The sequence below is a fragment of the Eptatretus burgeri genome, chromosome 2, assembly GCF_056783735.1.
Source record: "Eptatretus burgeri isolate ZD-2024b chromosome 2, Ebu_testis_v1, whole genome shotgun sequence".
In the NCBI taxonomy this organism is placed as follows: domain Eukaryota; kingdom Metazoa; phylum Chordata; class Myxini; order Myxiniformes; family Myxinidae; genus Eptatretus; species Eptatretus burgeri.
The window spans coordinates 73,491,687-73,507,090 of record NC_140962.1 but is presented as its reverse complement, the minus strand read 5'-3'; the positions used below and the strand labels follow the sequence as shown (position 1 = coordinate 73,507,090).

The 15,404-nt window shown below is 45.1% G+C and overlaps 1 protein-coding gene across 5 annotated transcripts in view; it reads left to right on the top strand.

Moving 5' to 3' along the window:
* The window catches only part of TMEM39A (transmembrane protein 39A), a 113,588-nt gene that overhangs the window by 6,745 nt on the left and 91,439 nt on the right, over nucleotides 1–15,404 (top strand). For 2 of the 5 annotated variants that reach the window (XM_085869829.1, XM_085869833.1), the window contains exon 2: nucleotides 13,576–13,673. In XM_085869829.1, coding sequence (XP_085725955.1) covers nucleotides 13,588–13,673 — 86 coding nt within the window. In that variant the 5' untranslated portion in view covers nucleotides 13,576–13,587. Of the gene's footprint in view, nucleotides 1–8,947; nucleotides 9,036–9,349; nucleotides 9,456–13,575; nucleotides 13,674–15,404 lie in introns of those variants that run through there. The other 3 variants (XM_085869831.1, XM_085869830.1, XM_085869832.1) reach the window with 3 other exon arrangements.

The window sequence follows — 15,404 nt, the reverse complement described above, 5'->3', positions numbered from 1 at the left end:
TGTCCGATTGATATCAAACCTTGAAAAGGCACATCTGCGGGGCCCCGGCAATATTCCTGGCAAGTTTCAATCAGATTGTCCGGCGGTCGTCGAGAAACGGCGGTCGCACACACGCACACACGCACACACGCACACACGCACACACGCACACACGCACACACACACACATTGCTGGAATTATAGATAGATGTATGTATGTATATATGTATATATATATATAGTATCGGATGTGGAAAGTCGCAGAACACCATAATGGTCCTTAGTTCAGTTAGATCGATAAGTCTGTTCAGTTAGATTTCCCCACCGTTGTTTAATGGGATTTATTCGTGTCACAGGGCTGTGATCCTTTGAGATAGTGTTTTTCTTTGACTATCGTTATTTTGGACCAACCACATTTCAACCACCACAACCACCTTCACAACAACCACGATCGCCTCAACCACTAACCACAACCACACCTGCCTCTCAACAAACCACGCCATCCTCATCACCACAACCACAATTACGCCGATCACCGAACCACCTTCCCCGCTACACCAACTGCCGATCCCCCTTCTCCACACACCAAATCGCAACCCTCTCGGCTCATAAAAAACCGTCTCGACAAAGCGAAAGGATCGAGAGATTTCGATAACGCAAGGAAAAAGAACAAGGTATATCGGTGGGGCGTGGATTTTCCCGCGCACCGCAAAGGGGAGATCGTTCGTCATTGGTCAGTTCAGAGGAGTGAGGCGCTGGAAATGGGTAACGCCTCCTTTCTGGAAGCTTCCCTGCCTGGGGGATGGCCAGACGGAGGCCCCTGGAGTACCGGCGGAAAGTGGACGCAGCGACGCGCTGTTCTGGCACATGCTCCCATACCTGACCTGACCCGCAGGAGCTGGAATGGGGGGGGCGGAACGATAAACAGGGAGGAGCGAGGCATTGGAACTGAGGAATGCCTCCTTTCTCGAAGCTTCCCGGAGGAGCTCGAAGGAGGGCGTAGCAAGAAGCCAAGAGGAATATAAGGGCGCATGGGACGGCAAGTAGAGTGAGTGTTGGTGGTTTCTTCTGGTGGTCTTCTTGGTCGGGATCTTCGGATCGTGGTGGCCTGCCTGTGGAGAAGCGGTCCGTGGAACGACCCGTTCGTCGGAGCTCGCAGTCGGTGGGGAGTCCGGGCGTGGCACCAGGGACGCGGACTGGAGGCGCCGCTCTGCCGGCTCTGTTGCGCAGACCTGCGCGTCTGAGTGAAGAGCGCCGGAGAGAGCTCCCCGGCCCCGTGGAAGGCCCGAGTCGGCCGCGGCTATCCTAGCTGCCGTGGGGACAGACGTCGTGACTCGCCCATCAAGGCACCACGAGGGTGCAGGTAACCTGCAACGTTCTCGTGGGGCCCGTTCGGTCACCAAGGCTCCACGGTATAAAGGTCTATGGACCCTGTCTGACTCCCTTGTCTTTGAGGGTAGTCTTTTCTTTTCTTTTGAATGAATGTTGGTGGTGCCGTCTATAAGTAGAACTGTGTAAGTGCCGTACATCGGTAATTGCTTATAGTCGGTTGTAGTGCTTTCGTTGACTGTATAGGTGTTTTTCATTGCATGGCTGTGTATAATAAATGTGCTGATTTAATTGTTAATCCGTTCGTCGTGTCCTCTTTCCCTTATTGGAACGCCATCTCGTATTGCGGAATATTAGTTGGGTTTTAAATACCCGTTAAATAGAATCTGATCCGGCGAGGTCGGGCGATAATACCCGCTCGGTTATCACTGAAGAACGGAACGGACTGCTTGAGCGGTTCGTGTCCAAGCCGACCTGCGTCGAGGTACGGTCTACCCGTGCGAGTACTTGGGTATATCGATATTCGGCGATTGACCCGATTTTGCGCGGGTAGAAAATTGGCTAAGCCGTGATGGGATTAAGAACCCACCCGTGACAGGGTTCCGGCGTTGTTCCGGAAGGTCACGACTGAATTGTCTGTCCGGTGGGCGACGCGGCTGCTATTAGAAAAACGCGGTCGTTCGCACGCCGGCGGGCAGAGATCCACAACAATATATAGATATATATATATATATATATATATATATATATATATATATATATATATATATATATATATATATATATATATATATATATATATATATATATATATATATATATATATATATATATATATATTTTACTACAACGCCTGTGTACTTTACCCGCGAGCCCCGTTGGACCCGATCACTTTACCGGCTATTTAAAAACCAACTATATTCCAAGTGCAATATGGCAGTTCAATTAGGGAAAGAGGACACAACGAACGGGTTAACATTTAAACAAGCACATTTATTGAATAAGACACATATGCAGGCATGCACGTCAATCAATGCAGCAATAGGAATTATGCAAGGCCGAACGCGCACGCAAGTATACAACCAACAAAAGCAATGCAAGAGAGCTACTTCCGTCGATCTATTATGTAGACACTTAACAGTTCGACTTACGGACATGGCGCCACAACGTTCATTCAAAAGCAAGGAAAAACCCCAGGACAGACTAGGGGTAGACTGTACCTCTTTGGGTCTTTTTAGACACGGAGCCGTGTAGACCGCAGAGGCTCCGCGAGGCCGTGCTGGTTACCTTCACCTCGCTGGGGCGACCTGCGACGTCTGGTCCCCATGGCAGCTGTCGTGACCACGGTCCGGCCCAGGCCTTGTCTGACGGCCTGGTGATTCGGGCCCAGCCGGCAACGCCTCAGAGGAATGAACGGGCCTTATGCTCTTTCAGAGTGATGCTCTCTTTAAGAGCCCGTCCGTCCCTCAGCGCTGCTCAGACTGTCCCGAAGCCCGATCACCTCAGACCGTTCAATCCTGGCTGGCAACCTCTCTCCGGGCCTCTCCACGTCCCACACGAACGCGCAGTTCGGCGTGGCACGGCCGGCCTGCTGTGCTCCCCGCTTCGTCTCCTCGGCGAACCCGGACTTCCACTGCCCTCCACTGGACTCGAGCTCCGCTCCTCACACCGCTCCAAACCCCGACCGACTCGACTCTCTGACTTGGCGCCCTGCGCGCTTTTTATGGAGTTTGTGAGGCGAGATCTGATCTCAGCTCTCTCACCTCTGACCCCCACTGGCTCCGCCCCTCTCGATCTCCTGATCCGAATTCCGAGGCAAAGCTTGGAGCGAGCGGATGTGGTAGAGATCATCGACGCTGAAGGGAGAGCGGACGTGGTAGACATCACTGTCGCTAGCAAGAAGGAAACCACCGCGTTTGTTTGCAGCGACCTTGCCGTGGCCGGCGCAAAGATTGCGGCACCCGCGGAGTTGAAGGTGAAGCAATGTTGTTTCGTTGTTGGGTATTAGGGGAGATGCGGTTTAGGAGATGGTGGCTGTGGTTGGCGTTGTGGAGAAGGTGGTTGTGTGGGGGCGGTTGTGGAGTGGTGGTTGTGTGAAGGCGGTTGTGAGAGCGATGTTGGTGGTGGAGGTTGTTGTGAAGCGGTTGATGAGAGCGATGTTGGTGGTGGAGGTGGTTGTTGTGAAGCGGTTCATCCAAAATAACGATAGCAAAAGAAAAACGGCAAACTGAAGATTCACAGCCCGGCACACGAATAATTGCCGGTTAAACGTCTGTGGGGAAATCTATCTGAACACAGACTTATCGACATAACTGATCTAAGGACCTATATGGTGCTCTGCGAATTTCCACAGCCGTAACTATATATATATATATATATATATATATATGTATATACATATATATATATATATATATATATATATATATATATATATATATATATATATATATATTTATTTATATATTTATTTATATATATATATTATTTATATAATATATATATATATATATTATTTATATATTATATATATATTGATATATATTGTCGCGGATTCGTGCCCGCCGGCGTGCGGACGGCCACGTAACACGAATCGCGGCACGTCGCCCACCGGACGGACAATCCCGTCGTGACCCTCTCGGACTAACGCCGGGAACTAGTCACGGGTGGGCCTTTCGGCCTCACCACGATCGTGCCAATCGGCCCCCCGCGTGGGATAGGGTTGCTCGCCAAATTCGACCTACCTAAGTACCCACACGGAGGGTAGACCGGGCGATCGCACCTCGCCGCAAGTCGACTTCGGACACGGGCCACTTTAAGCGACCCGTTCCGTACTATCGGGATAACCGAGCGGTGTTATCGTCAACCTGGACGGTTCGATTAATTATCGGGCGTTTTAGCCCACGACCAACCCTTTACGTGAAGTAAGATGGAGATTCAATAAAGGAAAAGACGAAGCGAAACGGGAAAAACAGTTCAACATAAAGCACATTTATTCCGCGGCAAACGGAAAGCACACATATACAATTATACACCAAAAGCAAATATAAAAGTAGAAGAAACACAATTCTGCACAAAAAGCAAATGTAACAATGCAGATCTACTACCGACTACCGAGCACACGGCAACACATAGTTTTACTTCACAGACGGCGCCGACAACACATATACTCAAAGCAAAAGAAAAGGGACCACCCTCAACGATGAGGGGGGCAGACGGGCCTGGGGCCGAGACCGCGTTGAGCCTACCCGTCTGGTGATGAGCCGCAAGATGGCGGCGGCGCCCCGACTCTGCGGGCCTCGCTGGCACTGCCTGGAATGGAGTGGGAACGGGGCCCCCTTCTCACACTATCTCAGCGCGGGGGGGAAACAGGAGGGGGTTGTTGATGCTCGGGGGAATGAGGATATCTCGCTGGCTTGGGTCCCGCGACGAGCGACTCCACCGCGACCTCGGTCGCGTTACCGGCCTCCCCTCTCCGCAGCTCCCCGACTCTGACACGAGCGCCCTCTCGACTGCCTTCGCCGCCGCCACAACTCTCCAACTCTCCCACTCTCCACTCTTCTCAACTCCGTCCAACTGCGATTCAGAAACTCTTTTTCCCTCCCGATTCAGAAACTCCCTCAACAACTGCCTTCTTCTCAACTCCTTTTGACTGACTGCTACTGCTTTCCTCTTCTCAGAAACTCTCAACTCTTTCCAACTCAACTGCCAACTCTTCCCAACTCAACTACTGCCTTTTCGGCGAGCGAACGCGGCCCTTTATAGCCCCCGGGGCTTCGCTCCTTCACCTTCGACCCTTCACCTCTGGCTGGCTCCCCATTGGACAGAGGAAAAGTGGGCGTGAATGATTTTTGATCCGCAATTCTGCATATAGCGATTATACTCCGACGCACCTGGAGGCGGGGCCAAATCGCCCCACGTTCGCCGATAGGACGGAACAGAAGTGGGCGTGAATCGTTTTTGATCCGATTTCTCGGAAAGGCTGGTGTTTTTGCACCCGCTGCTCGGTGCGCGCCCTGTACGAGTCCAGGATCGGTGCCCACAAGCGGCGCGGGAATGGCGGTACTGCGATGGTTGCGAGAGCGAGATGTGACGGCAAGGGTCGTGGCTGTTGTTGTGAAGCGGCGTTGCGGTTGGTGGTTGTTGTGTGATGGCTGTTGAGACGTGGTTGGTGGTGGTTGTGGTGGTAGTAATGGCGGTTGGTCCAAAATAAAGATAGTAAAAGAAAAACGGCTATCTAGAAGGGTCGCAGCCCGAATGAATGACATTTATTCCCTCTAAACAACGGGTTTGGACTAACTACACATATACTTACAGAGATATCTCACCTAAGGGACCTGAATGGTGGTTTGCGAATTTCGTCAACCACAATATATATATATATATATATATATATATATATATATATATATATATATATATATATATATATATACATATATATATACATATATATATATATATATATATATATATATATATATATATATATATATATATATATATATATATATATATGTATATATATCTCTTGTTATGGCGACGAGAACGACCGCAAGATGGAGCAGTAGGGTCGACTCCACTGATCACCCGGAATTTATAGGTCGTCACCCCGGATAACTCCGGAGCCGACGGGTCCCTTATCGGACCGAAGTTCGCCAATAGATCGACCACGTGGGGTAGGGTCAATTGACAATTTCAATTTACCTAAATACCCACGTCGTCCAAACTACCGGGGAAATTCACCCTCGACGATGCTCGTACGGAACGAGCCGCGAGCGGATGGTCACCGAGCTTCCGTCTGTCCAAATGTCCCATTACAGCGGCAACAGCCTGGCTAATTCTCCAACACGCACCGTGTTCAACCAATACAAGAAAGACAAAAACGAACCGATACAGTTAACACAGGGGTTTATTTATAATGGAGCAGGGGGGGGGGCACGTAAGAAGCAGACAAGTTATCCGAATAATAAAAGGCATGTATGTACAGCAAGGCACTTATACACTTTCTACTTACTGGACTGGTGACACACACACACACACACACACACACACACACACACACACACACACACACACACACACACACACACACACACACACACACACACACACACACACCAGACCCAAAGTGGTCTTTATTGAGGCCTCCAGCTCGGATGGAGAGGCGAGCTGCAGACCAGAACCTGCCTCGGACCTGTCCACCTGGTGTGGTCTTCGAGCTGATTTGAACTGGGCACCAGCGAGAGGCGAGCCGAATCCAGACACCGGCGAGCCGCGATCAGCCTCCCGAGCTCCCGCGGATCCTCACGCGCTGCGGAACACGTGCTGGTGAAGACGAGGTGCTGATCCTTCGCAATCCGCTTGAGTCAATTCAACCAAACAACCACCAACAACTCTGTGTTCTCCGTTCCCTTTTTATGCTTCTCGGGCGCAGCCTGCTCAGGCGTGGCCCGTTCGCCATGGGTGGGGCTTGACCTTTCCCCTACTCGGCATGCCGCCAAGCGAATCGGTCGGTGGGGCATGACCTCTCCCCTACTCGGGGAAATCGGATTCCGCCAAGCGAATCGGTGGTTGGGGCATGTCGCATTCTATGACTTGGAGTGCCCAAGTGAGCATGCGGAGAATGCCGGGAGTAGAGGGTTTTCGTTGGTGTTGTAAAAATAAAAGGAAACCCTGACTATTAAAATAACTTCACAGCGCATGAACATTTATTCACCCATTAGACGAGGGAAAGGAGCTATCTATCCATATTTACTTATCGATATAACTGAGCTATAGGAACCTGAATTTCTGTGTGCACAAGGCTTCCAGATTCGCAACAATATAAATGCTAATGAATGGCTGAGTACCTCTTCCTATCTGTGTTTGGGTTTCGGACAGACATGGAAATTGGTGTTGTTTAAAGAGGTATAATGATCCTTTTACTTGCAATCTCTTGCAGGCATGAAGTACGTATTGCTCCAACAATCAAAAACTTCCAATTGAGTTTTATTAAATATTTCACATGAAACTGCAAAATGATCCCTGAGGTTGTAGGAACAACCGTCAGCGTCACTCGTTAATGTTCTTCGTTGTTCGTCGTTTGTTAAATTCCTTTGTTTATGTTTGGGAGTTTTAATTGCAAGGTGATTTTAAATTTCCAGGATGGAAACATCTTTACAGATGTTGTGGAAGTGGAGTACGACGATGTCATTTCCGGCAGTGGTTCGGGGGGGGGGGGTGTATGATTACCGCTTTGGGTGGTTGCTATGACAACTGTTGCACTGATTACATCTGTTTCATGTTAAAAATCAATCGGTTATTGATGACAGTTTGAGTCTGTTAGATCCGTGCTACTCAAAGTAGTGGTACGCGGACCGGTGCCGGTATGCGAGTCATCGACTGCCGGTCCGCGGCGAGTTTCCATTTTCACATTATCATAATATATAACATGTAATGTATAAAATGAAAATGTATAAAATCTTGAAAAATAATATATTTAAGCCAACAAATTCAAAAAGAGATATATATATATATATATATATATATATATATATATATATATATATATATATATATATATATATATATATATATATATATATATATATATATATATATATATATACACACATACACATACACACATACACACATACACACACACACACACACATACACATACACATACACACATACACACATACACACACATACACACATACACACACATACACACACACACACACACACACACACACACACACACACACACACACACACACACACCAGAACCGAACGTGAAGGTAATATAATGTGAATTTCAGCGGAGTTGCCAGGTGGTGCTCTTTTGTTTTGCTAAAATGGGTGTAATTATAATTGTGCAGTTGTCATGAAAGTTTTAAAATATTCGTATTGTTTCTTTATATTATAGAAAAACTGCTTAAAACAAACTCCTAATACCAACAGTCGTTAAGTTATTCATGTGTTACGGTTCTAGGAACCGTAAGCATCCAAACATAAAGTTGTCCCAGTCAGTTATGCCGTTAAGTATATGTGTAGACAGATCCCTTCCTTGTATTTAGTGGGAGGACACTGGGGTGCGTTGCGATGTTTTTTTTTTTTTTTTATTTTTTTAAGTTAGGGTAATAAATCTTTATATCCCATCCCCCATCACGATCCACTGTCCACCTACGTCTCTGGAGCCTCGTGTTTCCGAGGCAAATTCTTGCAGCAGTTCCAGTTCCTCGGCTTCCCAAAACATTCCAATTTCTTCTTGGCTGTACCACCGTTAACCTTCCTCAAACGCGCGTGGAGTGGGCGGGCTTTCCCGGCCCAGAAAGGCGCGGACCCATGAAGGACCTGTCCAATCAGGACTCTTGGTATCTCATTATAATTTCGCGCGAATTGATTGGGATTCAGGTAAAGGTTGGAAAATAACATAGATTTAATGGAAATATTGATTTTTTTAAAGCTATTATCACTGGAGGTTGTTTAATTATCTTTTATTTAGAATTTTATTGTATTGTTTATTTTTTATATTCTATTTGCACTGATTCTACTATATATGATTCAAATATTACAAATAAGCATTATATCAGTCCATCATTCCAGGGTTATGGAATTTATATTAATTATTTTTATCTGTAATTTACAGATGGCGAAGCGAGGCCCAATGGACATGTTTGTCAAGCCGAGATCCGGTTGCTGACTACACAAGTAATTCTGAATCAGATGACTGCGATGTAAATGAAGCTGAAGAATTGTCGGCAAAGAGAATTCGTACTAGCTTTACTCGGAAATATGACTCCTCATACATTCAATTCGGTTTGCTAGCCACGAATGATGGGGGAGTGCCAAAACCGCAGTCTGTTATTTGTGGAGATGTGTTGGCTAACGACGCAATGAAGCCGTCAAACCTCAAGAGGCATTTAAATACAAAACATAAAGAAATGAGTTCAAAGTCGAAAGAGTTCTTTGAAAGAAAGCATGTTGATTTAAAAGGTTGTCAGAAACAGATCTTTGAAGTGTCACACATATATATACTTGTGCTTTGCAGGCTTCTTATGAAGTAGCACTTTGAGTTGCGAAGGCTAAAAAGCCATGCACAATCGGTGAGACGCTAGTGATGGGCCGTATTAAAGATGTCTGCATGGAAATGCTAGGTGAGGCGGCTGCAAGGAAAGTGGCTCAGGTGCCACTTTCAAATGACACTATAGCTCGATGACTTCATGATCTGGCTCAGGATATGGAAGATCAACTCGTAGGACAGATTAAGTTCACAAAGTACTTTTCTTTGCAGCTTGATGTATGTACAGATGTTGTTAATATGGAAATTCTGATGGTGTATGTGCACTTTGAACATGAGGGTGATTTGAAGGAAGTGTTTTTTCTCTGCTTCACTACCAACAAAAACTGGTTCTGAAGTGTTCACGACTGTAAGCGACTAGATCGTTAACAAATGTGGGTTGGATATGAAGTTTTGCGTAGGCGTATGTTCTGATGGCGCTGCTGCAATGATAGGGCGGCATTCAGGAGTGGTTACCCAGATCAAGGCGCTTACCCCAGCATGCAAGTCAACGCACTGCTTCCTTCACCGAGAAATTCTTGCAACAAAAAAATGTCAACAGAACTAAACAGTGTACTCAGTGAGGTTGTAAAAATTGTGAATCATGTTAAGGCAAATGCTCTAAATGAGAGACTTCGCTGCATTATGTGATGATATGGGAGCTGATCAAAAACAGCTCCTATTGCATGCTGTACGTTAGTTATCAAGGGGAAAAAGTCATGTCAAGAGTATTTGAACTACGAAACGAACTGGCCGAGTTTCTTAAGGACAAAAAAAACAAACTGGTCACAATTGTTCCGAGATGTGAATTGGCTAGCCAAGCTGGCTTATTTGGCTGATATCTTTGTCATCTTTAATTATCTCAACACCTCCATGCAGGGAAGGATGGCTTCGTGTTTTACAATGGCAGACAAGAGTAACGGACAAAAACGAAAGCCAGAGCATGGAAGATTAGAGTGTCAAGAGATTGTTATGACATGTTTCACCAATTAGCGGCAGTCATCGCTGATGCAGGAGAAGACCTTTATGTTACATTTCTACGAAATGTCATCAGAAAACACTTGACGAATTTGGCAGAACGTTTTCAGTATTACTTTCCAGAAGAAGAAGATCCACGGAAAGGGAATGAATGGATCCGAAATCCGTTTATGCCATTTAGAGATGACTTGGGTGTCACGATGGAGGATAAATTGTTGGAGCTATCTGCTGACGAAGGATTGAAGAGGAGTTTTGAAACTATAAAGTTCTTTTTGGATAAAAGTGAAAGCAGAATATCTTGAGCTTACTGAAATTGCTCTGAAAACTCTTCTCCCATTTCCTTCAACCTACCTCTGCGAGACTGGCTTCTCAACCATGAGCATCATTAAGACAAAGTACAGGAATATTGTGGATATTCATTCTCCATTGCGCGTGGCACTGTCCTCAATTGAACCACGATTGGATAAGCTGACAAAGAAGAAGCAGGATCACTTTTCACATTAGTAAAAGTTAAGGATTTAACATGCCTATATCATCAATTTCATATTTTACCATTACGACATTTTCAAAGTTGTCTTCAATATAATGTTACCTATTTCCTTTCAATCTTTCTTTTAATGTCTTTATTCACTGGAGTTTAAGATAGCTAAAATATATGATTTTTTCAACCTACCTTATTTATTATAATTTTTCATTTTATTACTTGTATACCGGTATACATATGTTTATAATAATTATGTTTGAAGGCTTTGCTAGTTTGATTTTTTTTTTTAAATATTTTAAAAAATATTGTAATACTGTTACTAGTTTACAAAATATATATATATATATATATATATATGTGTCAACTTTTGTTATATTTTTATATTTTTCCGGTATAAATTAATATTACTACGGATGTTCAAACAATATTTTCTCGTCTACAAGGTTGAATGTTTATCATATAAACGGATGTATGATTAAAGTTATTCATATTGTTGCGGATCCGGGGTGGCGGGATTCTCACCCGACTCTTGGCGCCACCCTCACCACCGCCGTCTCCAGGGTTTATAACGCCGTCTGGCTCGGCACAGGCTTCGGGTCACACGTCTTCAATTGCGATACCAACGTAATCCTGGACCTGACTAGTTGGGGAAATAGACCCCGGTTACAGACTGGTTTTGTCAGATGCCGAGCGTTTTCTGCATATAAAACCATTTTGGTTTTATATGCCAATCGAACGGATCGTTCCTCGACGTGACACAAATTAATCCACAGCGGCAACCTCATCCGAATCAACCAGATTTATTGGGGAACATCAGGGAACACAACACAAGCGAAATATTCATGACAATGTTTTAATTTATCTATAACCCGTTCTTAACTAGGGAACTACGGGTTTCGAGGGGGTCCCTACCGAGATATACCTTAAACAACATGCAGACAAGACAGAGCACTTGGTGATGTTTCATGGACGAGAGGAAAGTGTCAAAAGCACGAATGTCGCTCGTAACAAGCCGATGTCCATGGATTCGAACCCCAAGCTCGAACACGCCGCATGGCAAGATGGCGCTCACCTTCCTTTTTCGCACCACACGCGGCCTCCGCGCGCTCTGACCCTGCGTAAGGTCGACGGCACAAGACCGCCAGATCGACGATGGGTCCCAGCTGGTTTCTCTCAAGGTCCAGGCCTGGCCTGTTCACCAGACAAGGCCAAATCGAGGTGCCGGCCTCCGGCAGGCTGGGTCCATGGGATTCCAAGACGTCGTCGAGCCGTGAGGTGAGTAGGCCGAATCACCTCCGTCCTCTCCGATTCTTACCACTTTCTCTTTTCGGGGCGCGCCCCTTTACGAAGCCGACAAACTCCTCCCCCCAGCTCCACCTCCCTCCCCAGGCCACTCCCCCTCAGCCGACTGGGCGGGGCCTATCGTCCGGAGAGGGGAAGGAAGAAGAGGGAGCTCTCGATCCACCTCCGCGCACAAACAATAAACAGCCTCTTGCATCTCCCGACACATGTAACGTCCATTTTACCGAACAGCCTAGCGAAACATGCATTTAATGGGGGGTCTGAGCTAATCCTATATTTAGTAGCCTACTAAGGGCCATTTCTGTAACAATATGTAGTAATAATTTAAATATAACTAGTAATTAAATAAGTTTGAATAAGGATATTGCATCGCTGTGTTGACTGTCTGGACACTACTTTGAGGTTGTGGGTCTATTGATGTTGAGTAATCTACTGATGTGGTGGACCTGTGCCCGGGGTTGTGGATCCGCCGTTTGGAGAGGTTCTGGACTGAAAGGATCGAAACCTCGATGAAAACGGTGCCCAGCTGATGATCCGGGCAGTTGGGAAAATCAGTAAATTGCTTATGTTTAGGTTAAAATTCATATAAAACTAGAGGGGGAGCACTCAGTAGAGGTGCAAAACCTCCGCCGCCAATACTGCTGGGTCACTTAAGTGAACCTGATATCTTATTCATTGTTGGTCAAAACGGATCAGACTCTACTGAACCATGATTGAATAAACTAAACTAGATTGACGCGCATGTAGAAATGTCAAAAAAAGGTGCAAAATTTGTTGTTGTTTTTTTTCTCTAACAATTTTTTTTGGGGGGGTTGGAAATCACTTAAAACATGTAGAAATGCAAAAACAAAAATTCAAATGTTTTTTTCAAAATGGCCGCCATAGCGGCCATATTGGACTTTGGACCAAGTCCAAAATCTAATGGCATGATCCTTGGACCATACCTAATCCCCCCACCAAGTTTCGTCGAAATCCGTCTTGGAGTTTTTCCGTAATACTGTTCACAAACAAACAAACAAACAGACAGGGTTGAAAACAGTAACCTCCGTCCATCTTCGATGGCGGAGGTTAATAACGTGTGTGTGTGTGTGTGTGTGTGTGTGTGTGTGTGTGTGTGTGTGTGTGTGTGTGTGTGTGTGTGTGTGTGTGTTTTGTCTTCTTTCTTGGGAATATGGTGCAGTAATTGGTCTTGTTTTTTGGTGTAATCAAATTTTGATTTGAACATGAAGATCATTCTGAAAATTATTTTATTTTACTTTCTATCTCTAACTATCACAATTTTACTTGTAAGAATGAAAATTTCATTTTTAATGTTTAAATGCTGCACAATTGCAAATCTTGATTCCCTTCAAATTCTGTTGCAGCCCCTTCGTTTGACTTTGTTACACATTGTTAGTTAAGTTTGTGTGGTGCATATCTGGCTTTCTGCCAAAACTGTTTTGTGTGGTTCCAGTGAGTGGCCACAATGGCTGGTGGGCGGCGTGGCCCAGCACGCCAGCAGTATGGACGGCCTCCTTTATCTCCTACAAGCAGCTCTGGTGCTGGTAGCAGGTAAGTTGTGGAAGATTTGCATTTGCATGTCTTTTTTGGCATTCCCATCTCCACATCCTTTTGCATTGCTCTTGCACTTTTCATTTCTTTGTGTCTGTCTTTTTCTTTTTTTCGTTCTATTTTGCTCTGTGAAAAGTGTGGACAAGATATTGTTTGTGCAAGTGTTCTTTGCTATAATTTATTACCGCGTGTGACACGAAAAGTGGGATTCAACAATTGGTTCCCATTGTCTGTCTGTCTGTCTCTGTCGACAGACGCCGGTCTCTGATCGAGGAACTACTTAATTTTGATTGGATTTTATATTTTGAATCGAGGGAGGTGCAAAGCGCCCCTCCCTTTATGTGGGACGGTTTCTCTGTGTACAACTTTAACACAGTGAAGGAAAATTCGTTTCTCGGCTTCTACTCGACGAGATCGGTTGCAAGTTTCAAAAGTAAATCCTTTTGTACGTCGAGGTAATATGTTCCAAATTTCAGCAACGTCCATTTCCGCATTCTTGAGTGTTTAACAAAAACCCTTGAAAATCACGTTGGTGTCTGTCTGTCTGTCTCCGTCCGTCTGTCCGCCCAAAACGTGTTGGTACTTATGTTTCAAAGGCTATTCGTTGAAACGAGGTGAAACGTGGAATACACATCAGACAATAGTCTAATTAATGGCTTTCGAACAAATTACACCTAAGTGTCATAGTTTTTTTTCTTCTTTTTTTTGCTGTTTTTTTTTTTTTGCTCATATTCAACTATCCACACATCATTCAATTCTGCTTGGTTTCCACCGGAGGGCAGCACTATCATTTATGGATATGCATTGGTAGATCAATTTATTTGTGCATCAAATAAGTTGTCTACAATTGTACGTACTCATTTCCTTGCACTTGTGAAGTGAAAAGCAAGGTAAAGCGATCCATCCATCCATTGGGACCATACTCTTTGCAGAGCGTTGGTGCTGTCAAAGCAGTCTCCTTGGCTATTGAACACAATCCTGGACGGGTCACCACTCCGACACAGTATACCAGCATGCTGGCACTCATTTTGCCGACCTCGCAAGGATGACAGGCAGAGTCAACCCCACATGGTATTAATTCAACAGCTAAGCAGGATTTGTACTCAGGACCCTATGATCCCAAGCCAACCACTCTAGCCATTAAGCCAACACAAGGCATGTAAAGTGATCGGTAGTGTACAACTGTACATACTATGTCGTATGTTGTACGTCGTACGTGTCTGCATTTTGTTGAGATAGAAAACCGTTCAGTGGAGGAAATTGAAACTTTACTACATGTTACATGACCATGTGATATAGTGGTCACACTTTTGAGGTCAACATAGGCCAAAGGTCAACAAAGGCCAATTTTCTCAAATCCTCAATTTTCATCTGATTGACTTGAAATTTTTAGAGGATTTGCACATTTGGTCATTGAAGTCGAGTACCAATTATTTTTGAGGTCAACATTGGCCAAAATGTCAACATAGGCCAAATTTTGAAATTTGACAATTTTCATCTGACTTGAAATTTGAAGAGGATTCTTGGGAAAAATGCCAGGGACATAGAAAAGACCCCTTTTATATGGTATGTATGCCTGGTGTTGGCTTAATGGTTAGGGTGGTGGGCTTGGTATAATAGGATCCTGAGTTGAAATCTCCCTTGTGCGTTGAATTGATACCAAGTGGGGTTGACTCTGCCTGTCATCCTTCCATACGTGGAGTAATATGGTATGTGCCATATGGAAAACTA